Source organism: Drosophila ficusphila, unplaced genomic scaffold (assembly GCF_018152265.1).
Source record: "Drosophila ficusphila isolate 14025-0441.05 unplaced genomic scaffold, ASM1815226v1 contig_197, whole genome shotgun sequence".
NCBI classification, from domain to species: Eukaryota; Metazoa; Arthropoda; class Insecta; order Diptera; family Drosophilidae; genus Drosophila; species Drosophila ficusphila.
Window position 1 is genome coordinate 5521742 of NW_025064091.1, and position 26459 is coordinate 5548200.

Sequence of the window (26459 nt, forward strand, 5' to 3'; positions counted from 1 at the left end):
ACTTATGTGCTCTTTTTCCCAACGGAAAACCCTTTTGACTTCGACCGCAGCCGGAAGCGGAAACGGCGACCACACACTCCATCGCTAACGAGCCATCGGCACTTGACATTGTACCCAGAGAATTACGATCTCCGACAATTAGGGTTTATTGACAATTGTCAGAAGCCAAAGCAAAAAAAAAAAAATAACACTCAAACAGCCGAGATATCCGAAACTCGATTCGTGTTTGTGTGTATTATTAACACATATCTTTGTGCAATAAATAATAACCTTGCCAAATCGTTTGACTTCGTTTCGCTGCTTGGCAACACAAATAAAGAAAAAAAAAATAACAGCCACAAAAGAGAAGGAGTTGCAGTTTTAGATTTTGATTTTGTTGAGCTTATAAACTTTGCACTTTTATGACTCCCGGTAATTTCTGCCTCCATTTAATCGCCGAATTGGAGCATGGTTAAAAATATATATATTCGCTTGATTCGTTTCTCTATTTGAGAAATCGCCGCACTTAAAAATTAACATAATAAATAGCGCCATAAATATTTAAAGCAAAATAGTTGCTGCAATTTATTATTTTTTTTTTTACCCCTGTTTTTTGTCGATTTGCCACAGGCGTCGATTTGATTTCAGCTCAGCCTCTTAGCGCTTGTTATACAATTGGTTTAGCCTCTAAGGCACAATTCGCTGGAATGGATTGGCCTGGCCCAAACAATGTGCACTCCACTCGACGCACTCTTGGCCATCAGAAGTCCTTCGAGTTAATTTCTGCTAATTGGCGGAGTGAAGAAACAGCCAAAGATACACAGAGATAAAGCTAATCTGCCATCTTCAAAGGCAAACCAGTTCGAGCGATCGTTATTCTTATATGCTAATTCTGCGATCAAATAAAGGCGAGTTAGCTCATAATGAGGCAACATAGAGAATGCAATAGCTGCAGGTTAATTTTATCTTTAAATAATTGCGCTACTGTGAAAATAAATTAAAAACACGCCTTTTGTTCAACAATTCCTTTTTTCCAATTATATATTTTAGCATACTTTAAAATTCCGACGGACAGGCGTTCAAGTTTATTCATTTATTCCTATTGCTATTGCTACATTTGTGAAACGTATAATTCAAACCACTAGTCACTCTGACGTTGATTCAATTTGTAAGACAGATTTTGCAAATGCTCGCCAAGTTAGCAAGTTAAATTAGTGCGATGTCTGTTGGCATTTCAAATTTGTGATAAATATTAATTTGAATAAATAATATTTCCCTTTAAGGAAGCTATCTGTATTTCAAATTGTTTCCAAATTTATTGCTCCAAAAAAGATTAAACAAAATTAATTCCAATTTAATCAGCCACTTGTTGTTAAAATCGCGTTGGAAACATTGTGAAATTGACAGACGTTGGCTTAACTGCCCTCTCAGGATTTTGAGTCCAGACTAATGACCCAATTCGGGCTGCTCTCCCATTTACAATCGCCACTTTGTTTGCGCCAACTCATGGATTTAATTATTTACAGCTCTGTGCAGCGGTTTCTCATTTATTTTTATTTTTCGGCCAATCACTGCGATCAAAGCCAGACAGTCTAAATTTAGGCAACAGCTGCCAGAAGGCCTGATTGATATCCGCCAAGTCACGGCGTTAAAAAGTGGTAAGTAATATTCTTGTTTTCCGACCTCTTTGGGTTTTTCGGTGACACCAAATAAAACCATAAAGTTATTAAACAAAGACCGAAAAAAAACCCTCAGACAACATGATCTTTATCACGTAATGTTTTCTGTTTCTTTTCGCTTTTTATTTTTGGGAAAAAGTCACCTAGGCAGCGCTGATAAATCATGACACCATCGTCGTGGCCTTTCCTTTGCCGCTTTTTCACACCACACCCGCTGGCCCGCTGCCACGCCCCCTCTCCCGCCGACGCCCCGCCCCTTTGAGTAATTTTTAGGTTTTGTTTTTTTTTTTTTTTTTTTTTTTGCGCTAGACCACCACGTTCGGTGTGCCAATCAACTGAAAATGACGGCCAAAACCAAAAGCCGCTTCAGCCACAAAGTTGTTAACATGTTAACTTGGCTTAAATGCATTATGAATTTTTTCGCCTTTCATACCAGACACACACTATTGCATTTCCCTACCGCAATTCGCAAAGTGTTTGAGTGGATAATGCGGAATTTTACGAGCTCATTGCCCGCCGAAAGTCATACATATTTAGGTTTTTGAATATATAGCCATTTGACCGTGATTGTAAAATCCATATTGGCAAAGTTGTTGAGCTGGGAAACGGGTGGATACAGATTGTTTGAAACCGTATCCATAAAATATGAAAACTATTTGCAAAGTATGGCCGAAAAAATAAATGAAATGAAATAAAATTTCTTATTAAGATATCTAACAAGCTGCATCATTAATTAGTTTATTTACGATTTTTTGGTTGATGGATGGATCAGATCCCAGCACTTTTAGTTCCTTTACTTTTCCAATTTTTATCCGATTTACAAATGGCATACCTCTCTGAATTTGTAATTAAAATATCTACCAAGCTGCATCATTAGTTTCGATTTTTTGGTCGATGTTTTCTCATTTTTCATGACCCCTGACCTTTCAAAATTTGCAAAGAATTGATTTGCAAATAAATAGATTTACGATATCAAATAGATCTAGTTTTTAAGTTATACCAAATCTTTGCCATTAAAATTTCCACTTAGTTTTCTGTAGCGCATCTGATATTCTCCTTGCTTTTCGTTTGTGTCTTAATCTAAACCGCCAACTCGCAACCTGACAGCTTCCTTTTCACGTCAAAAATCAAGTTGTCCACTTGCATTTGGGGCACTTTGTATCTCTGATTATTTGAACAGTCGGACAACTACTCGTACTTATTATTAGTAATTGTTTGCAATTAGTCACCGACGGAGGCTGAGAAGCTGAGAGACAAAAAGCGAGACTTTGGCAATCGCTAATTTATGCAAGGCTCGGCATTTTGTTTGGGAACGTGGAACGTGACGATTGATATGACTTCAATCCGGGTCAAAGTCCGGACCGTATATCATCATAACGTCCAGGGTCTCGGCGGCCTTTTGCCGGATTACTCATAAAATCGAAGAATTAAGTCCCTGTAATGGGCCAAAAACGCTGCCAATTAAATCACAGACGAAGAAGCGAAGACCAAAATAAAAAAAAAATAAGAGAAATACGGATGATGGAGCCCATGTCGCACTCCGCACAACCTTGTTATTGTCTATGGGCTGTCATTAAAAGCCAAAGAGCAACAAGCAACAAGCAACAAACATCGAACAATGCCAGTGCGACTCCGGCGATGTCTTTACATTTAATTGCACCATTGGGCACACGGCGAAATGAACTGTCAGTCCTCCCTCCGCTGTTCCCCCAAAAGCCCCCACATCCCCCGGATATCCATCTCCGCCTTCAAGTCGCTCGATTTAAAGCGATGTCAACGTCGCCAGAATTAATTGATGCGCCATGAATTGCCGTTCAATGGCAGGGACGATGGGCCACCGGCACTTGGGCACCGTACTTATGCCATATAGCCGGATTTCACGGCCCCCTTTTTTGGCCCCAAAGCAGGCGGATTAATCGCTCGGGTCTTCAAATTTGATATGGCAACTTGGGGGTTTTGGCAGGAAAATAAAACAGCAAGAAATGCCTTGAGTAATTGTATTAAATGTATTTCTTTTATGGAGCTACACAACCTTATTCCCTAAAAATTCACATTGAGTACTGTTTTAATATTAATACAATAATGAATAATGTTTGCCTTTTAAATTTAGTAATAGTACTCTTTATAACAATCAATAACACGAATTAGAAAACAAAAATTACCACCTTGTATAATATTTCCTTGGATTGAAAGACCCTATCTTAATGCTTGCATCTTAAAGATGAGATCAAAGGCAAATCGCAACCGCCCAAGTAGGCGTGGCATTGGCAAGACAACAACAAGAACGAGACAATGGAGGCTGAGGTCCGGCCATTAAAGCTAATTTCGATGTCATTTTCGATTTGGCAGCTTTTGATTTTGCAAAAGCGAACGACCCAAGCAGCTGAGACTAATTTCATAATTTTCATATGATTTTTTGTTTTTTTTTGTGTTGTTGTTTTGTTTAAAGTTTATGCAAAACATTGTTGCTGTATGTGTGTCAAAATCTAATTCACCTTAAACTGATTTCGAACGCATGCAACTTTAAGTGAGTTTAGTAGTGAGTCTCACTAGTCGACCGACTGACTGATTTTGGCTCTGCCTTTCGTGCTCGCCTGCCTTCGCTTTAGCTTCAGCCTTAGTTTTAGTTTAAGTTTTAGTCTTAGTTGTAGCTTTAGCTATAGCTTTAGCTTTTGCCTTTGCTTTAGCGATTTTCGCTGCCTTTGCTTTTGCAATCGGCAAGATACAGTATCTGGTGCTGTATCAGCTCCAGTTGGATTCGGTACCATGCGGCGTATGCGTAATTTGTAGCCTGCCATGCATGTCTGCCTGCACTTCCACACTTCTGTGCGCCACTTGGTCGTTAACCCAGGGCAGCGCCAACTGAAAATCGAAAACCGAAAACCGCCAACCGCCAACCGGTTACCGGTTATCCTTCAGAGCGGCGACAGTCCGCCGCTGAAGGTAACGCGGTTCCATCGGCTTCGGCGGCCCAGTCAAAAAAATAACCAAAAACAACAAAAAAAATCATATACAAAAAGCCAAATAAAAGAGCGATGCTCGAACCAATAATCAAATCGAAGCGAATCGAATCCAATCGAATCGAGTCGAATCGAGTCGCATTGAACAGATGCTTCCGGTTCACACTGCCACCACAGTGGTCTCTTAACAAAAAATATTATTAGTACCAAGTAATACTAAGTAATACTAGTTTGAACTCATAAAAACTGGTAGAGGAAATTATTTTCTAAATAATTTCCTAAGAGAAAATGAATGCAAAATCATGAATTCATGAGGAGGATTTGAAAGGAAGTATATACAAAACAAAAAAGCAAACTAAAAGAAAAACTAGTGCACCCTTAAATAATTTGAAAAGCCTTCTGTTTATATTAAAAACTGCATGAAATGTATATTTTTATTTTGAGAAAATTGGCTTGTTCATTGCTGATTTTTTCAAGAAACCCTCTTAGCCAGCCTTCACTGTAGCCTAGGCGTTGGAATTCCATTCACTCACGCACTGAAAACTATCAAAAATGTCGTCCACGATGAGCGGCGGCTGCTGTTTCTTCTTCTCGAGAAGGTCGAACTGAGAGTCCGTCTTCGACTTCGTCTGTATTATCATTATCGCCATAATGTTCATCATGATCGATTATCCAAGAACAAGCCATAACTGTCGCTAACCACAGATCGGCGACATTGTCTTGCGGTTGGTCAGTATTCGATTTTTTCCGTTTTTGTATTTTTCTTCGAGCTTTTGTGCTCGACCGAAGGTTTCTGCTTCTGATTATCATCGAGTGGCTTTTGGCCAAAGTGCATGGCCAGCATGACAGGGCGGAAATTTTGTGGGCAACCTTTAAGCCCTGTTAGACCCTCGCAAAACCCCAAACCAAGTCCATAGAACTTTCGAGAAAGAGCAGGTTCAGTGAACTTGTTTTAATTCAAATTGCGTTCAATATTGATGGGATGATAAATTAGTTCTGATGTTCACATGTAGTGTTAAATAAATAGAAATACTTTAAGATTAAAATGTAACCACGTTATTAACAAACAATAAACTAATTATGATGTTCAACGTTTTAATAAACCAAAAACTATTTTCAATTTAATGTCGTTTTTAACAATTAGTACTTTTTCAACCAACTCCAAGTAATAACTTTAAATATTCTGAGTAGTCAGATGTCACGACTTCCATTAACCCCACGACTTTTTGGTAATTTTCATAAATTTTCATTATAAGCCCAACACAAAAGAGGCTGTATTTGCATTTTGGCCAACATTTGGAATGCGGAATGGAAATAGGAATCGAAGTGCAATCAAATGGAATCAAATTGAACTGTCTGATTGTCGATTGTAACGACTGATGGCAAAATGGCAATCGATAAACGCAACGCCAACGATTATTTTGTATCGCAGGAAAGCGGCAGGCAATAGGCAATAATAAAATGCATCTCCGAAATACGAAGCGATGCGCAGCTGCAGGAGGTTGTGTAAGCCAGTACTAAAAATAAAAATGTAAAAATATAAAACGAGCTCTAATCCTGGCCACGGCCCACTGACAAACTGAGCCGCTCTTTGCCAGCCAGCCAGCCAGCTGATGGAGATTGACAAACTGACAAACTGAAGCTGGCAGTCACGAGGCGGAAACTTTTCGCGTAATCGTGTTGTCGAAAAAAAATGGGAAAAATACAGCAACAAAGAAGTAAAAAAAATTAAAAAGAGAAAAAAGCAACAACAGGAGACACTCGTAAAAAATATAAAAAGAAAGAGAAAAGGTAAAGGAAACTGAAAAAGAAAAAGAAAAAGAAAAAGAAACACTAGTTAAAGCCACTCAAAAAGCCTGGTCAAGCTCTCAACTCGAGCGACTCAAGCTTGACTTCGTCGGCTGCTCACTTTCGTTTTCGTTTCGAGCGGAATTTGAGCGGCGAGCGATTGGAGGAGGAGCGGTACTATTGGCACTAGGGGGCGGGGCGGTACGCAGACGGGCGGTACGGTACGGCCGGGCGTTAAAGCGGCGCCGCTGCCGACGCCGAGCGCGCTGCCGACGCTCGCCGCGCGCTTTGTCTCGAGCTTTAGTCGCTTGTGTGTGATAAAATCACGTTAGTAATCAATTGCAGGCCCAACAGCCCAGACCAGAGAAGCAGTCGCAGTCGCACCACCGATCCACGATCCACTGATCCACCGATCCACGCAATTGTTGCTGTTTCTATAAGCCAAAAGAGATACTTTTTTTTGGGCTGTTTACTTTTTGGCAGCCGTACGAAAAAGGCCAAAACGCGTATGTATCCCAACAACAACGTGCTGTGCTTAAATCAAATCAAAAAAAAAAAATAAAATAAAGAAGACAAGAAAACATTACTGTTATCGTTATCGCGAGGATATACAACATAAAACCAACCAGAAACCAAACAAAATAACAAAGAAAAACGGAATGAAAAGCTTAAAAACATTCAACATTTACCTTTCTATTTTTTTCTACATTTTTTTTGCTGTGCTTAACAATTTTCAAGAATTTTTGGTTTGTGAACATAAAGTTGGGAAAACCCAAAAAACGAAAGAAACACCGAAAGAAATTTCCAGAGCCAATACAAAACAGAAAAAGAAAAAATCAAAAATGAAAAATGAAAAAAACCTGACGCGTGTGCTGAACTATTTTCGGTGTTGTCTCATTTCTCATTTGCTGCATTCATTTACCTTGTTTCGATTGCCCAATTAATGCGAGTTGGTTAACACAAAAACGTTTTTGATTGCCAATTTCCAAGTTGCGTTTCGAGAGGTTTCGTGTGCAGTGCTGAAATCGATTCGAGAGGAGAAGAGGGGGTTCGAAGTTGGAACTTTAACTTTGGAGAGAATCTTGCCAAGCCGGTTAAATATTTAGAAATATTTCTTAGAAGCCAAGAAATTAAAGAATTAAATAAGGAGAAAGTAAAATGATTCAAAATTGTATTTTAGAAGTCTTGATAGCTTTTAGAATTTATATAAAATTCTATGGGATTAACAGCCAAACTCACAAATTGCTTAAAAGACATCAGATCAAGCAGAAATTTGTAGAAATTATTTAAAAAGGTAGTCTTATATAGGTTTTCCCAATAAGAACTGCCCTTCACTTTTAGTCACATTCCTTGAACAAATAAAGAAACAACCTATGATTAGAACAGCTTAAAGTTAATACTCCATTAAAAATGTAATCTCCTGAAAAACCTTCAAAATATCAAGTATTCGCACCGTTTCCCCGAATGTAAACTCAACAAGGGCAAGCCATAATTGCAATCTTTGACACAGGAAGTGCACTACTTCAGCCTCTAATACGCCCAGTCTCTTTGCCATAAATTAAATTTCGAAACCCGCCAGAAATCCCATTTAAGCCTTGATTATAGCCGTTGTTTTTTGGGGCTTTGCCTTTTAATTACGACATGTCCATGTCGGAGCATGCACTCAATGCCAGATGCGGATTTTTTATGAGTTTTATGATATTTGTGCAATTGCCAGTGAGTCGTAATCATAAAACCCCAAGTTCCGTATGCAAAACAAAAACAAAAACAAAAACAAAAGTACAAATACAAAACGAAACAACAACAACAACAACAACAGCAGAGTTTAACTCGAATGGTATATGTCAAGTCACGTTGTTAATCACTGATCACTTTTCGGACAATTGTTAGAAGCAAATGGATCAACTGCGAGAGAGCTTGAAAGTAAAAGCAAAAGCCAAAGATGACATAACATCTGGGTAGCTCTGTTGTTGCCGGTTTTTGGCTCTTTCTCTTTCGCTTTTCTGTTGTGGTCGCCTTCGTCGCGTTTTGGCGCTTACGCCCTACTTTGCCAGTTAACAGTCTTCGGGCCAAGTTAAGACTAAGACCTGACCATCAGACATCAGACATCAGCCATCAGCCATCAGCATTGCATGTTTGCCTCGAGGTGGCAATTCCGTACGACTCCCCTTTTCTCTCTCCCCCTTTTTATTTTTGGTATTGCCAAATTGTTTGACTGATTGCTGGATTGACAGCAAAACAAAGCAGCAAAAGCGGTCAAAACAAAAACGGCCCAAAATACACTTTCAAGTTCATTTTTAGCATGCCTCAGCTGAAGAAGATGACTTGACTTTTGGAGTTTCCCCACATTAATTTATGTTTCCTAAATGACAAGACTTTGGCTATTGCAATACTTTTATCACAGTCAAAAAACTATAGTAGTAGTAAAAGTGTAATTTGTATTCAAAGTGTTTTAAAGAGTATAAACGTTCATAGTAAAATTGCGTATAGTTTGAAAACAATATAAGTAGAGATTGTTAGGAAGCAATTGGCTATTTGAAATGTAGATTTCTTTAATTACAAAGTAGTATTGTAAATAACCGCTATTAAATAATACAAAATACTAAACAACTGATTCGGCAATTTAAGGTATGCCAGCTATTTGGCTTTTCACTAGCTGATCTTCAATTGCCAAAGCCTTAACCTTTGAGCCAGCAATGCCATCTCACATTCGTGTCAAAGTCTAATAAGGCAATCAGCGATTCTGATTTGCGGTTTCCTTTACTTTGCACTTAGTATCTCTCATTAAATTCCGAATGACTCATAATTTTGCAAATTTGTTGACCAAAGAAATTATCCCTATCTCTTTCGCTCTTTCTCTTCAATTAGAGCTCCGTCTTTAGTTTGTTTGCAATGCATTTTCTCACATTTTTGTGTATAATTACGGATCATGCCTTGCTTTTCGCACCTGTCGGCTTCTCTTTTTCACTGGGCCTTATTCAATTTCTTTTAAACAAAATCCCAGCTTTAAAAAGCTTTTGGCCATAGAAATTGCATAAAAAAAGCGAGTCAGCCAGGCAAACAAATACAACTTGTTGCTGGCCAAATATAAAAAAGTGAAAAAAAAAAATTACATAATTTTTGTTGTGATTTATAAATTGCTGCCGTTGCAGCATACTGCTGGCATTACTCATACGACGAGTTGCCCAAGAAATGTCCAATATTTAAACTTGACCAAACCGCCACCATAGTTGGCCATTGGCCATCGGCTATTGACAGTTATTGTTAGCATCCGCATCGTTTTTCGAAGACCTTGGCCAGAGAATAGCCACCAAACCAAACAAATCGGTTGGAAAACAAAATTAACAAAACCACAGACTCGAAATCAAACATGATTTTATCATCGAATTTTTTGGCTTTAATTCCGTTTTTCTTTTCAATTTATTTTTTTTTTTTTTTTTGGTGTGAAAAGCCAGCGCGCGATAAGAAGAGAAGGTCACCGCCTGTTGACCTTTGTGGATGTCTCCGTCTTTGTCTCTGCATTATCATTAATTAGCATGCCCTCTCGTTTCAGCGCACCCACACCCACACACGCCCAGTCCCGCTCACACACACACACCACACACACTCGAAACAGAGACAACATGAGGCAGCCAAGTAGACAGCAGATCCTGGCGCTCGTCCTCTGCAGCGCCGTCTGCCTCATCAGCGCCGTACCGCTTCCGCAGCCCGCCGGCAACCAGGAGCTGGACGTCCTGCAGATTCCGCTGGCAAATGGCAAGGTGAGCTAACAAATATTCTGGATCTCTAAAAGCATAATCCTAACCCTAAAGGGTTCAAAAAAATTCTAAACGCCTTTGTAGCCTCACAATCAGAACTGATTAAAAAAAAGATTCTAATATTTTAAAGGCATATTTAGCTTATATTTTGTGGGTATTAACTGATTTAGGATAATAAGTAGGTCTCAGAAATATTTTAATTTATGCTTATCAATTTAAATTTTACATGCATCTTTAAAAATTTAATTTAATTTAAGATTCTAATATTTTAAAGGCATATTTTGCTTATATTTTGTGGATATCAACTGATTTAGAATACTAAGTAGGTCTCAAAAATATATTTTCATTTATGCTTATCAAATTAAATTTAAAAATTTATTTTCCCATTAACGTAAACCTTAATTATAATTCCTAAGAGAGCTATCAAATTACATAAAGAAGCCTTAATACAAAGCAAATATTTACTTGGCCGACAGTATCAAGATAATGATAAAATAGCCGAAAGTCAAACAAGCGAGTGTGTAAAGCAAATATTATTTAAAGCTTTCATAGACTTTTCTCAGACTGGGGTGGTTCGAAAACAAGTTGAGAGGTTGTTTTACTACCACTATTATTTAAGACATGAAATTGTAGGGGGTAAAACTCACTAGTAACTAGCATTATGACAAGGCTGTAAAAGACAAAAAAAAAAAAAAAAAACAATTTGTGCCCATAAAACGCTGCCTAATTGGCTTGTCTAAGTGGGCAACTTTGTGGAACTCTTTGACCGACCCTCGTTCACATTCGGTTGGCACAGAGTAGCGCGTGCTGCTGCCTCCGTTGCCCTTTCGACCATATTTGCTTGACAAATTTGCACTTGGATTGGGTTCGCTTTACGGAAGGAAGGGGCAGGGAAGGTAGCGGCCAAACATGTTGGCCAGACGGCGAAAACTTCCTTTTACTTTTCGGAATAAGTTTTGGTTTTGTTTTTGGCTTTTGGTTGTTGCTCTTGCAGTGTTCAGTGTTCGGTTATCGGCTGGTTGTTTTTTCTGTCCAATTCGGGTCTCGGGGTCTCTGGGCCCGTCGAACCTGCGTGACTGGATCAGAGCTCCAAACACTCGAAGAGCGGACCAGTTCCAAGGAAGTTGGCACACTTGGTACCTGTTTCCTTAGCTGCCGTATGTGTGAGGTTTTTTTTTTGATTTTTCTGATTTTTTGGCCTCAGTTGGGTGTTGGCCTGGTCGAATAAAAAACAAAACCGGACTCTTCGAGTTGAGCAAGCGTCTGCAACTCTGTTATTTTATTACTTAATTGCCGAGCGAGACAGTTCCCCACAATTCCCATTCGAAGTCCCCTATTCCCACTCCCATTCCCATTCGATCATCGGACGGGGAGATCATTGTATCACTGTGCCGGCAATTAGCACCCCGGACACCCAGCCCCCTGCTAATTTGTTAGCCAAAACTATTCGCCCAGAGAGCGCTGGCCAGTTTTTAGCATTGTTTTATGTCGTTTTATGGCTTTCACTTTGTGCAACAAATTTGCACAAATCACCGAAATCTCAAACCAGCCTGAAGGCTGTGCAACAACATTAACAAAAAAATCAACGGCGTAACATTTGTCAATCAAAATGGCATGCCAAAGTTTTTTTTAATCGTGTGAAAATCTTTTTTTAAAATACTGAAGTATTTGCACGGTAAGAAGTTATTAAAGGTTTTTTTTCTAATATTTTTACAAAGCTGTCAAATAGAACACAACGTTTCCAAGAATTTTTGAAACCTATTACTTAGGTTGTAAACTTAAAGAAGGAAGAAGTTAACCATTTTAGTACCGACAATATATTAAGCTGACAGGATTTAATAAAAATTTGATAGTTTGCTTAAAACCACCCATCAACTACCCATCTTTATTACTAAGACCCCTTTCAACTGTGTCAAACATTTTTGATTTAGAGCCAACAACTTGCAACTTGCCGCAGATTATTGAGAAACTTTAAACTATGATATCATAATACATATTTTAAAGACCTGCACCCACGCCTTTAACAATAACATCTTTGCACATCTGCTGAAAGGCCGAAAAAATTATTTCAACCTAAAAGCAAATGTTACACAAAACGATGGGCATTTGTTGTTGCCCAATTTGGGTTTGTGGTTGAGAGCGAAAACTGGGTCAAAATTTAGCCCACAAAACGCTGATACGTTAATGAAGTCCGATATGTATATATACTTATGTACACATATATATATTTACGTATATAGTTCACTCATAGTCGGAGTTTCCCCGGAGCCAAGCTGATGTTCATCTCGACGTGTTGACATGCCTTGCGCCATAAATCATTTAACGAGACGATGACAATGGCGATTGAACTAGCTGACGGCAAAGGAGTTGGGGGTAAAAAATCGGAGAATCGGAGAAAAATCGTAGAAAAATATAAATAAGCAGAGCTGCGGACAATTTTCTTAGCGATGTCAACGACAATGATATCTCCATTGTTGCCACTTTACTTGTATTTTCCTTTTTGTTATTTTTGCTATTTTTGCTATTTGCTTGCCGCTTTCTGTCGATTCGATTCGGTTCGATTCGTTCGTTTGCTCGCTCTGGCTTCCTTGGCACCCAGCACGTGGCAAAAGTGATATAACAACAATCGGAGGAAACGGAGGGGACTGCCAAATAGCTCCACTCTATCAGAAGTCCATGGCATTTTGATCCATTGGTCTGCAATTACGGGAATTGCTGTTCGGGGGGCTATTTATTAATAGCTACTGCTGAAATGAATGCTTCCTTATGAGTGGCGTTTTTAATAAAATTTGATACCCAATAACACACATTTATTTTTCCCAAATGGCTTTGCGTTAACATCCTTTCAAATTAAAGTTTATATTCTATTTATTTACTACTTTTTATTCCCTCTTTTATATTTCATTTTATTTTCATGAGCTTAGCTCCACCCAGCTTGAGTAAATATTTTTGATTCCTTGCCAAGTGCAGGTCTATATACTACCTTGTGTGAGGCTTCCCGCTTGTGTAACCGGTGGCTCCAGCACCACCACTACACCACCACTGCACCACCCTGCACCAAAACAACAACAACGACAACAACGAAGAAAAAAAAACTTCCCTTCTTCGCGCTCTTGTACACATATCACGCATACGCCGCATTGTGCGACAAGTAAAACGTCAATCGCGATTCGCTGTTGTTGCTGTTGGCAATTTGTTGGTAGCTGCATTTTTGTTAAGTGGCAAACGAGACGCGCTTGCCTTGTCTGTCATGTCAGTCGGATGGAAACCAAAGACAATTTATACAGCAGGGAGTCGAGTAGTCGTCCAACTTGCAGTCTGTTTCTCTGTCTCTTTGGGAAAATGAAATCGCACCAAAGATATTCATGTTGTCTTGGTCGATTAGCCACTGCTTGAGAATAATTAAGGCCCGTACATTATCCAATAGGCTTGCGGTTAAATTGATTTATTCATTTTCGAATTCCAGTTTCGCCCATTTTTCAATTTAATTTAATTGTGTCGCGTATTTTTATTAGCCGCCGAACAAGGCCTCAATGTTCGGCCGGTCAGTGGCTAAAAGGCTTTGCTTTTGCCTTTGCCTTTGCCCCGCGTGGATTAGCAATGGGCGTGGTCCGGTGTATCTGTTTTGATAGCAAAAACATATATACCATATATCCACTGCGGTCATGACACGCACTGTCGATGAGGTCGCATTCGCAATTAAAGTGGAATTTCAATTTGTTTTTATGGAATGTTGGGGCTACAATCCAATCTAAATGCTCTATCAAATTTGGTTTTATTATGACTTAAGCTATAAATATATTTATATTTAAACAAATAACTTGGGATTAAAAAAATTATCTGGTCTAAAAACTGACCTATAAAATATCAAACCTTTTTGAATAAAATGTGTTGGCCATTATCCAACATTAATGCTATCGAAATGTCATTTTAGTCACTGAATAAAATATCCACATATATAAAATAATATTGTATATACCAGTTTGCATTGTTAATTTATGCGCAATCTGTGAGTTATCGAATCTAGTTTTTTGTCTGGGGGTTTTACACTCGTATCTCCAGCAGTAATTTGTGACATTTTTATTGATTCGAGAGTCGGATAAAGTTGGTTAAGGTCAAGGCAATTGATATGGCCAGGTATTTTAAAAGCGTTTTCGACTTTTGGTATCTTCTCTGATTCTTTCTGTTTTTATGATTTTTTATGTGGCGAACTTGCCAATCGATTAGCGTTTCGATTCTATATAAGCGGCGTCTTCCGCCTTGGCATACGCTAAACATGAAAATGAAAATGAAATTCCCAACATACTGCAGACTGCTTAAAATTCACAGCATTCGCTTTAATGACGTTTGCCACGAGGCAGCTTCTGGGCTTGAACTCATTTGAAATTCATTAAGATGTCCCATAAAAACGTAACTTTTGCCTTAAGTAGTTTCTGCCCCCCACAAAACTCCCCCTTTCCCTCCCCCTTCTGCCTTTCTGCCATTCTGCCAGTCTCCGCCCCCCTGGGCAATATCCAAACAATTGTCGCACTAAACTGACACTGACAGACAGCTTAAAATATGATGAATACTTCACAGGGAGTGAGGGAGGAGAGGGGTGGCGGGTGAGCGGGTGAGCGGGGGAACTGAGAGTTGGCAACAGTTTGTTGGCCAAACTAGCAAAAGTTTATTTTATGCTCCTCATCATCATAATCATGGCCATCATAATCACCGTCGCTGCTGCTGACTTCCGCCCGCGTGTAAAAGTCAACTTCCGCACTGACTTTTGAGTCAATTAAACACTGCAACAGCAGCAACATCCACTCCTCGGAGGAGTAAATATATTTATATATAAATATATACGGTCAGGGGATCCCGATCCCATTCCGCTTCGAATTTCAAGTCTCTTTCGCCTTTAAGTAGCATTCCGAAAGTTAACCGGCTGAGAAACGTGACCATTTTATGGGAATACCCTGCCAAATTCCAAATTCCTATGGTTCGGTAATGAGATTAAGTGGCTAAGATGTATTTCCATCGAAATGCCAACAAAGGCGAACCCATACAAAAGCCATTAACAATTGGCGTAATATGCTAAATAAAAACAATGGTAGAATATAGACAATTGGCTCATTAACCGTAGCTATTGTATACCTATGATATATTGCGAAATATGGGATATAGTTGACAAGGTGGAGTCATCGAACACAATGGATAATAGATAGATCTGCTGAATAAATATTTCATAATTCAACCTTGCACAGAATGCATCCTTTTCATATTTTTCGAAAAAGGCAATGTTATATTCAGTTTAATTAGCATTTTCTCAGTGACTTTCGTGGCGATTAAGAGTATTAAAACTTCAAGTGCCACGGACTACATTGTCCAATATTGAAATGGTTGCCAGGCTCAACCTCTTTTCGTTGTCGACGAGCGGAAGAAACTTTTCCAATTGTTAAAGTGTTGATGCTTTATTATTAGATTGTGCTGCTGGAGCTGCTTTTGAGCTGCTCGGAATCCCTTGCACCTGGTGGCACCTTGACAATTGTTGCAACTAAGAAGTTGCTGTTGCCGTTGCCGTTGACTTTGCTGCTTAGTGACTCGTGCTGTTGATTGTCGAAAAGTTAGCTGCTGCCCCCATTCATCCACCGCCCACAAAATGCAATTTTAATGCAATTTGAAAATTTATTGTGCAATATTTTCTTAGCTTAGACAGCTTATTGCTTTTGTTGTTGTGCAGTTGGCAATTGCCCATTAACGTTAACAACTTTTTGCAAAGTCATTTGGGCTTTCTGGGCCTGGTCTTCGTTTTTCTTCTGTTTTTTTTTTCTTTGGCCTGCTGGCTCCTTGGCACTTGGGCGAAAGGAAGCTGCACCACCACCCACCAACCCACCAACACTGAACTGCAACCACTGCACCACCCACTGAGTTTAACTAAATATAAAGCAAGGGGCCACTTAATGTAGTGCTATAGTTATAGAAGATCTCGTAACCACTGATTTACACTTGAAACATGGTTATACAAATTCCAGTGGCGCCTCGAAGGGGATTTAGTAGAGGGAAGGGGAGGGGGAGGGGGAGCTGCTAGGTTCAAGGGGCGCCACTGGCAACTCATTGTCTAAAGTGAAAGTTTTGTCGATTTGCGGGCACTTTGGGGTCTTTTGTTTTCTTTCGCTCGGCATCTACTTTTCGCTTTTGGCTGCTGCCACCTCATCTTCTCCGGTGTTTCACTGCCAGATTATGCAACAGATGTACGAAATTATATAGGTATTATTGTTTACCTCGACCGCAGAAAGAGTAATTCACACTTGAAACCAGTCATTCCCAACCTGAAAGTCAACTCGGTGGTAAATGGCTAAGGTCACGAAGAAAGGCTTTTGTTGCCGCCAAATTCTTTTTCTTAGATCAAGATAATTAAATGGAATTTAAAAGCTTATAAAAATAAATTTATAAAATATAATTATGATCTAATATAATCATTAATTTTTGTATATTCTTTTACAGGAAATCGATGTCTTGACATTGGGTGCCAAAGACCAAGAAACATTGATAGCCGATCGCAATAAGCGAACAATTGGACTGTTGCGCGAGCTCTTCCCCGACATCACCAAGGTAAGAATCATATAAGATATATATATTGGATATACATGAACCATTAGCCGTCCCCACCGAAGCCCCTCTGTCTCCGAAATGCCAGCCAATCCATATATAATGCTATATAACAATCCACTCAGACACTTTTAGCCCAGGGTTTTAGGCCCCTCCCAGAAAAAAAAAAAAAAAAAAAAAAAAACAAAAGAAAACCCAATATACCCCTCTCTAAATGAAAGTGTATTGAACTTGGCGCCACGCGAAATGTTTTCCTCACATAGGAGATCAATGTGCAGATCAATCGTCTAGTGAATAATGTGTTGCAACGCGTTGGTCCCGTGGTTCTGGGCACCATTCTAAATCCGGCCTTCGATCGGGGTCTCCATCCCCGGCAGCCAGCCAAAGAGGACGATAATAGTGGCGATGATGGCAAGGATACGGATTACGAACAACTTCCCGAGGACCTAACCCAATTTCAGCCCGATGTCGAATTCGCAAAGGAGCGCTAAAACTTTGCAGACACAAAGAAATTAATATCCTTATAGCCTAATCCTTATAGCCCAAGGCTTTTACCCCCCAAACAAGATATATTATTGGCTTGGTCCCCTCCTCTCCTTGGAAATGTGTACCTCCGAATGTTGCATGTTTTTCTTAAGGCTTAGCTAAAATGAGCACTCAACCACCCAACCACCAACCAACCACTTCCTGAACTCAGCATGCCAGCACCGCCCAGTAGCAGAGGTTGAACCACCACCTACCACCGCCACAACCACAGACTCACACAATGACACAAACATATAGACACACACTCTACAAAACGAAGAATAATTCTACACCCACAGTTGGGTTTTCAGCCTGCAAAATAGATCTATCGTTTCATCCCCAACAATTGGCCAAGATCATCAAGAACAGTCAGCAATCGACCAAATCGAACTGCAAATCAGCTACTGCATCAGCATCTCATGTGGAAAGCACCACCAAAAAAAATAGAAGAATTTCATTTACCCAGTTAAAAAAAAAAAAAAAAAAACAAACCACATATTTTCTGTTGATCTTTCGCTGATCTCTCGCTAGGAAATCGACTCGATAGTCAATCGCATTATAGCCCAGGTGATTCGGGTGGCCGGTCCTGGTGTTCTGAATAGTATTTTGGCCGGAAATCGCGGTGGTGCGGGTGGTGCAGTCGGTGGCAGTACGACGCCGGCCTCCGATTTCGATGCCGATTTCGATGCGGACTTCGATGACGATGACGATGTGGCGCCATCGAGCAGTCCGGCAACGAGGAGTGCCGAGAGTGCACCACCAGCACCATCGAGTAGTAGTGCCAACGAGGTGGAAGAAAGCCGGCGGGTGAAGATCGATCTGCCCACATTTGCACCACAAACTGGAGGAACAGCAGCAGCAGAGGCAGCAGCAGCAGCATCGAAAGGTGAAGAAAGCCCAAACAATAAAGCATCTTCATCCCCAACCACCACCACCACCACCACAACCACCACCTCGACCAGTAATCCAACAACAACAACAAGAACAACCACCTTAAGTACAACTAGCACCACTAGCACGCCAGTGGAGGACCTGGTGCAGTTGTTGCCGCGATCTTTTGTGCCAGCGACAACCGCAACAACAACTTTGCCAGCGACAACTAGAGCAACAACAACCACTACTACTACTAGCACCTCTTCCAGCACCACTGATTTAACTGATTTAACCCCACCAACAGAACCTACCACCACCAACATCCTGTTCCCCACCAACAATAGCATCGATGAACCACAATTGCTAACCATCATAGCCGATATCAATCGTTTATTAAATTCTACCAATTATTTTATTACAACCAGAGATAATCTAACATCAACAACAACAACCACAACAACAAAGGCCACAACAATTGACAACAACAACATTACGAAATTATTGCCCGTCTTTGATTGAGCACTGAAAATACAACAAACAAACAAAAAAAAAACAAATATTAAAGGCAAATAAGGATTTGAAAGCAACAACAACCACAACAACAACATCAAGAACAACAACAGCCACCAGAACAACAACATGAAGATGAAGATGGAGAAGAAGAGAGCATCAGCAACATCATTTAGAAAATGCATTTTCGATTTCGTTTAGAAGCCTTCGCTCATCGTTTAACCATTGGAGATAAAAACTCCGAACCAAAACATTTCAAAAGTGGTTCGAAAAGTTGTTTAGAAAATGATCTTTACAAAATTTAAATCTTACATTTCTTAAGACGGTTTTAAACTGGATGCTTCTTTCGTATTGAAAATGGTCGTTAAAAATCCGGTGCTTGTTTAGACATTCTTACACTCCTTGTACTGAACCACTTTCGAACCACTTTGAACCCCCTCGAAACCACCAACCTCACTGTACCATTGTATTTGCTGTAGAACTCACCCTTTGAACCGCTCCGCACTTGTATAAAAACCCCATTGTATATTCTTGATATCAAGCTCCTCCAATTCCCTTGACCAAGTCCCCGAAAAACACCACACGCATTGTATGTAACCGAAATTGAAACACTGCAGTTAACTAATCTACCTTCCCTCCTCGACTCCCCTCCAAAAACCTATTGCACCTGCACCACCGAATCCAAATTTCGTACTCGTACCACACACTTCGATTCGCGGTTGTTGTAGCAAATCGACGATCAGGCGAACCGCATTATCTCGAAGCTCCTGAGAACTTTGGGACCCACGGTTTTGCGTACCGCCATTCAGGGCAATAGTGCAAATGCGGCAAGGACCAGTTTCGATGCTGATTTCGATGATGACGACGATGAGAGCTCCAAGAGCAGCAGCAGCAGCAGTGGCACCACCACTTCCAGCAGTGACAGTGGCACCCGTGTGACCATCGAACTTCCCACCTTCGAGCCCGATGATGATAACGAGATCGATGCGGAGAAGAACAGCACCAGCACAAGCACTTCAACCACCGAGTCCACCTAAAGTGCGTTTCGTTTGCTACAAGAACTGTGAGATACTCGCAAAAAAGACACAGAGAAAAGAAGATCGCACAGGGAAGATTTTTTCATATAAATAAAGAATGCAATATTACCATTTTGTATGAAAAAGTTTTACGGTGATGCTACAAAAATCTCAGACACTTTAACGAAAGATTTAAAGTCTTCCGAGATCTGAGCATTTTTCTCTGTGAAAAAGTACTTTTGAATTGGCTTTTAAAATTGGTTTCTCTCTTCCTCAAAATTTTTCTCGCGCAGCACAACAACAACCACCCAACCACCCTCTACAGATAATTGAAATAAAAGAAAGGAAAATTAAAAAATGAAAGTGAAGTTCTCTTTGAATTGGCATTGTTAACCAACACTTGATTTGAAATTACCTTTAGCACACTGGTTTTCAGCACACATACACTCTCACTAGCCTTCTCTTTCTGTCTCTTGTTTTCACTCCTCCAGCCGCTGTTCTCCTCTCTTTTCCTCCTTTTCACTTTCTCCTTGTCTTCCCCTCTAAGCCATCTTCTTTTCGAACTCCTTCTCCTTAACTATTCATTTCTCTGTCCAAGTCTTTCCTGCTCCCTCATGCGCACCCTCATTCCACTTAGGTTAGTAGGTGTTTTTTACAAAATAAAATTATATATTTTACATTTATATTGTATTAGTTGTTTAAGCCATTTTTTAATACATTTCCAAATATACCGAAATAACTTGTATCCACTTGTGATTTTTTGCTTAAACCTTTTTAGTGATTTCATAACATAATGCTTGGCGTCTAAAAGTAGAAGGTGTTTTCCCACTTTGTAAATAGCACGTTAACTATTTTTTTAATTTATCTGAAATTGTTTCGAAAGCCTTCGAAATTCATACATACTTTTGGTGCCCAGACAAACTGAAAAAAACCCGTGTAAAAAGAACCCATTATGCTCATAAGTTTCTCTTGGAACGAAGGTGAATTGTGGGTTTGGTTTCACACCACAGCACTCGTCTGAACACTCACCACACTCACGAGTGCATTTACATATCCAACTATCTGCTCTCATCCCCAGAAATATTCGATATTCAGTGTTCATTTCCGCACTCATTTTCGCCGTCTTCGTTTTTCCGCCCGCCGCAAAATAAAGAAACAAAAACAAAAGAGTTGACAAGGATTTATTATTCATTTTTTGCTCGCCGAAAGAGAGATTTATATGCCACCTAACCAGAACAAAAAGATAGACTTAAACGCTTGAAAAAATACAGAACGAAGCGTAATCAATAGTCGATAACCGATGTCTGAAAAAAGTGGATTTCTAGACTAGGCGCTCCTCTCTATCTCTTTCTATCTGTGCTGTCTTCCTCCTTTTGTTTTTCTCTTTTGCTTATTTTTGTATCTTTTTCTCTTTATTTTCATGTTCCATTAAAACCCGATTCGATTGTGCAATGCAAATAACTCACCACCAAAACAATCAAATCAACCAAAAAAAATTACGAACAACGCTCCACCGAAAACTGATAACCGATAACTGATAACTATAACGATAACTGACAACCGCAAATGTATACACAAATACATCGAACGCATTTGTGCACGTATTCGATAACTGCCCATCAATCAATCGATCGATTTCGACACCACAATCGACAATAAAAATCGCCTGTGCAAATTATCGAACAAAACCACCTAACCTCTCTGTCTCCACCTAACCTCACATTCACCCTAACCTCACAAAAAAACGATGACATAACCTCACTTGTGTTGAACTCACCACACCCGAACACACTGGAAACAAAAACTGAAACGAAACACATACGAAACCCACACGAAAACCACTTTTGAACACAAACACATTACACGTCGCCGAATCCTACGCTTTGCCTTTCCCCCACTCCTCGTCCTTGGGCGTATTTTACCCACCCCCTTTAAACCCCCAACATTCCTCTCCATCCCTACTTCCTCCCTACACGCACATAATCAACGCCAAAATTCGAAATTTCTAAACCAATACCCACAAACAACAAAAAAAAACCCAATGCAACAAATGCCCTATCAAAAAAATGCAAAAACCTATGACAAAAAACCCGAAAATACCCGAACCCCATAAAGAATGGAGCCACCGATACCCAGATCGACCTGTCGGCCATCAACAAGCAATTGGAGGAAACGATCCGAGTGGCGCGTCAAGTGAAGGAGGCGGAAGCAGCAGCCGCCGCCGTCGCCGCCCAGTCCCTGTCCCCATCCCCAGCCGCCGCATCCGCCTCCTCGCCGGTTGCCCAGGCGCCGATTCCCCTGAAATCCAACGAACCCATCCAGCTGAGCTTCAACAACGAACTGCCCAGTGTTGCGACCTCCAACACTGTAGATGTCAAGGCCCTGAGCACCAATGACCTGCAGCTGTCCGAGTCCAAGTCGCCGGCGATCGATGAACTGACCCTTGACTCCGCGGAAGAGACCGCCGACTTGGACGATCGCAACAAGAGGTAAGAGAGGAATTTTCAATGCCCCATAACACCTAATTGCATGGTTATACCAATCATTTTATATACATTTTCATTATAGAACATGTTTTTACACTTTAACATTATAGCTATAGTGTAATATAGTATTCAAAGAAACCCAAACGCTCATCTAATCGTACACTTTCCTTCCCTTTTCACCCTTACAACAATTCAACAACAATTGTACAACAAATCCATCACAAATTGGAAATGTTTAACAAACAACAAAAAACAAATAACATAATTAAAACCAAAACAAATGAAAATTAAATAAACTTTCAACAATTAATTAACTCAAATAAATCAACAACATTTTAAACCAACCGAATTCGAATGGAATCCAATCAACAACTATATCAAAATTGAACAACATTTGAATACACTCAACAATCGCCCAACAATTCACATAAATCGAATCGAAATTCGACATAAAATCAACTACTTGATTGGAATGGAAATTACCAATAGTAATCTGTTCAAAAGGTTCCTCAGCTTCGGCGGTGCGGGTCTGGCCGGTGGCTCCAGCGGCGGTGGTGCTGGCGGCGCTGCCAGTGGGAATGCCCTTGGAGCCGGCGGCTCTGGGAACTTCCTGCTGGACGTGGTTAGGGTAAGTACAATCCACTAGCTCTATTTCTTTTACTGGTTGTGTAATTTGCAATTGTTCTCCCTGCAACAAACAGCTCTTCTCGGGCAGCGTTCAGACCCAGCAGGGCGATGAGGCGGCCAACTCGGTGGGCGGCAGTGCCAGCAGCAGCAGCAGCAGCGGCAGCTTGGGCGGCGAAGGAGATGCGGAAGGCGACAGCACCCGCAACGCCGACGGCTACACCGAGGGCATTCCCGGCCCAGTGACGCGCCTCGTCGTGCTGGCCAATCGCGGTCTGGCCAACTTGGTCCAGGACTTGATACTGGTAAGTGTCGAATTTTGATAGAGGGTATAATATTCCCCTAATATTTTTTATAAATGTCAAACTAATACCTTTGAAAAAGTCTCCTGATTGATTTGAATATAATAATCTTATTGGAAAAAGATTTTAATCAGCTGTTTGATTTGAAGTAGAATAGATAACTTATAAAGACAAGTCCCTAACCCATCTTCATTTCTTTCTTTTTCCAGCGCGTTGCGGCCACCAGCGAGAAGTTCGTGAACTTCAAGGCCAAGCTGATAACGGCGCTGATCTAAGGTCATAGGTCAGCACCGGCCACGCCCTCGCCCGAATTAGTCAAGTCACCAACCTGTACAGAGTCAAATGCAGCAGATCACCCACTCTATCTCGCTCCCCCACGTCTGTCTCTATCTCTCTCTGTCTCCCCCCAAAAGTCCCAAGCCCGCCCTCACACCCACACCCACAAACACACACACTCCACATATGCCCAATCACTCACACGGAGACAATTTTGTTGTGCATCATTCGATCAAAGAAATTTCCCGGCAATGTCAACATTTTTTTTTAATTTTTTAGCCAATTTTTTTATAATAAAAACGGAATTAGTTCAAAGTAACTAAACAAAAAAATCATAAAATTGTAAGCAAAATTAACAAAAAAAAAACACATATCAAAGAATTTTATTTATATACCAATAAATCAAAAATATCAACCCAAAATATGAAAACAACATTTAAATGTTATGTATAGAAGAAGAAGAAACGCCTGATACAATTATTCCTGCCCAAGCGCTATATCTTCCCATCCCGACTAACCAACTTATTCTGTTTTCCATCAGCTTTTGTAAATATTTTGCTATTTGCAAATTTTCTCACCACTTTTCCTGATATTTTTCTTTAATTTCCTTTTTCTCCCCCTTTTTTGTGTATATTTTGTGTTCTATTAAAAAAAATCATGACTGTGGTGTTTTATTTACTATTATTTTTAATTATTTTAAACGAAAACGAAATGAAGAAGATGATGATGAATGCGATGAAGACGACGAAAACACGTCAAGTTTCTATTAGAAGAAATGTAGCCGAGCTTAATGTTTTTTAATTTGCTGTTGTTGGTCAAAGAGTCCCGAAACACCCACACACAAACACGCACATTCACTGAAGCATACTCAATATATAAACCGATTCGATATGCCTACTATATATATATATCAGTTATACATCAGTTCTTGTTCGACTTCCCTATCTCCCCTGGATTTGTTTGTAACTCCCCCTAAACCTAAGTGAATTGTGTTCTTTCTCACTATGATTTTTTTCTAGCCTAGCTAAGTGAAACTTTCGAAAAATGTGTATAAAATAAAAGTAAAATGATGTTAAATATATTGAGTTTATTATTTGTTTTATTTGTAATTATTATGGTAATGCAATAATGAAGCGACCATCATTAAAATAAGAATGTACCTACATATTTCCAGCAACTAATTTAATTAGCGGCGAAATAAAATGCATTTTATTTGCATCATAAATTGCTTGATATCGAAAATTACTCAATAGCGCGCCAACCAGGTTTTATATTCGAACAATTAAACTACTGGAAGTGATTGCAAAATATTCCAAAATGAATACCCATCGAGAAAAATGTTTTTGGGTAATTAAAAAGCGTTTGCAAATATTTGTACAATTTCGCAGCGAGTTGGTTCGTTGCTCACCCTCTCGCGCTTCTCGATTCTCGTTTATAAATATCTGGATTATCCATCTCGGCACATTCCGCCACAAAATTGCGTTGCTCGAGTGAGCAACTGAGTAAATGACTGAATGACTGACTAACTGACTGAATGACTGAATGACTAACTGACTGACTGAATTGCTGTAACGCATGCGTGGCATGTGGTGTGGTCCAAAGAAACCTAAAAAAAATATAAAGATGAAAAGGGAAAGGGGAAGGGGAAGGAAAAGGGGAAGGAAAAGGGAAAGGGAAGGGAAAAGTGGAAGGTCAGGGACGAGGCTTAGGAGGACTAAGTGCCACTTCCGTTTTCCACAAACAAACAAACAAATTGGCCCAACCAACAGCCGATGGACAAATGGAGATGGATATGGATATAGATATGCTACTTATCCTCGGATCGCCGGCCACTTGATGCACAATTAGCGGCGCACAAGAGCTGAGCATTCTCCGGTTGTTTTGACAAGTGCACACATTTAGCGGAGGAAACGCTCTCGTTATTGTTTCCCATCTTCACGCACAATTTGTCGTCACTAGCCGATGACTTAATTCATTTAGCAGAACAACAGAGAAATGCGAAGGCGGGGTTATATGCCCATGGATGCGGATATAGTCGGGGAATCGGGCAGAGAATCGGCTCAGTTGCTCGCCAATCGCCGCGGCCAACGGATGGCGGTCTCATCATCCTCGTCGTCGACGGCCAACTATTTGATGGCGGTCCTCGCCCAGGATAGCAACAGTAGCAATAGTGGCAGTGCCAGTGGAAGTGCAAGTGGTTGCAGTGGTGCTGCCGCCGATTCCGAGGACTCGCAAATCGGACACGAGGCGAATCCAGCGAACCGGGGAAATCAGGGGGGAGCAGAAGGCGACCGCCGCGCCAGAAGATCAACGCCAGGGAGCGGTATAGAACCTTTAAGTGAGACTTGCTTGCAATTCAATAAAAATATTTCGTAAACAAATACGATTTTCAAAGCATACTCTTCAATTGGTTTTGAAAAAATAATAGATTTCTTTAAAACAAAGAAATACAAAATAATTTAATGAATGATCATTTTTAAATGAACATATTGACAAATTTATTATTTAGTTTTTATATATTATATAATAATATACTTTCTGTATTTAAAAAACAGTGTAAATTCCGCCTACGAAGTGTTAAGGAATCTCATACCCACGGAACCCATGAATCGAAAGCTGTCCAAAATCGAGATTATACGCCTGGCCAGCAGCTATATAACCCACCTCAGTAGTACTCTGGAAACAGGTTAGTTTTAAAACACAAAACTTATTCGAATTAAATTAAATAAAATTGTTTATCCAAAGGAACCGAATGTCAGCCCTGTTTGCTGCACAAATACGATAATGACGGCCTCGCAAGGCGAATCAGTATTTGCACATTTTGCCTCAAAACCAAATGAAATAGCTTAGACGCCAAATATTTTGTTATATTAAGAAAGTTCCATTTGTCGTATCTATTGCATTTAGATTATTGTTTAAAAAAAACCATTTAAAATGAGCGCTCAATGCAGCGCCATCTGTGGAAGCTAGGAGAAACTAAATGCCGGAAAGAGTCAACTGCTTGAACTGCTTTCCTCTTTTTGATTATTATTTCGATCTCTTATATATTAAATGAAATAAAAAATATATATTATAAAAACATAAATGTTCAAATATTT

At 40.0% G+C, this 26459-nt stretch overlaps 2 protein-coding genes across 6 annotated transcripts; both read left to right on the plus strand.

The window, feature by feature from the left end:
* The first annotated feature begins 6749 nt into the window (after nucleotides 1-6749).
* On the plus strand, nucleotides 6750-23696 carry LOC108097698 (putative protein TPRXL). 5 transcript variants are annotated; one of them, XM_017200173.2, is made up of 7 exons: nucleotides 6750-6912; nucleotides 9960-10167; nucleotides 16645-16752; nucleotides 21789-22162; nucleotides 22649-22787; nucleotides 22861-23088; nucleotides 23295-23696. In XM_017200173.2, exons 2-7 carry the CDS (start codon nucleotides 10030-10032, stop codon nucleotides 23358-23360), a joined length of 1053 nt encoding a protein of 350 aa, XP_017055662.1. In that variant the 5' UTR covers nucleotides 6750-6912; nucleotides 9960-10029; the 3' UTR covers nucleotides 23361-23696. The 5 variants fall into 5 exon arrangements, with proteins under 5 accessions (XP_017055662.1, XP_017055663.1, XP_017055665.1 ...); XM_017200174.2 differs by having other exon boundaries at nucleotides 22664-22787; XM_017200176.1 differs by lacking the exons at nucleotides 21789-22162; nucleotides 22649-22787; nucleotides 22861-23088; nucleotides 23295-23696 and adding exons at nucleotides 19386-19695; nucleotides 19967-20418.
* Nucleotides 23697-25444: 1748 nt separating this feature from the next.
* Nucleotides 25445-26382, plus strand: LOC108097467 (transcription factor 15). Its single transcript, XM_017199739.2, is given in 4 exon segments — nucleotides 25445-25639; nucleotides 25642-25699; nucleotides 25917-26047; nucleotides 26107-26382. Coding segments are annotated over 4 exon segments (471 nt in total). The 5' UTR covers nucleotides 25445-25452; the 3' UTR covers nucleotides 26202-26382.
* Nucleotides 26383-26459: the final 77 nt, after the last annotated feature.

Excerpts from the sequence above, each read along its gene's own strand:
- LOC108097698 (XM_017200172.2), top strand. The coding sequence starts at position 10,030 with ATGAGGCAGCCAAGTAGACAGCAGATCCTGGCGCTCGTCCTCTGCAGC. Across the intron at positions 10,168-16,644 it reads TTCCGCTGGCAAATGGCAAG|GAAATCGATGTCTTGACATT; the intron begins GTGAGCTAACAA and ends ATTCTTTTACAG. Across the intron at positions 16,753-17,805 it reads TCTTCCCCGACATCACCAAG|GAAATCGACTCGATAGTCAA; the intron begins GTAAGAATCATA and ends ATCTCTCGCTAG.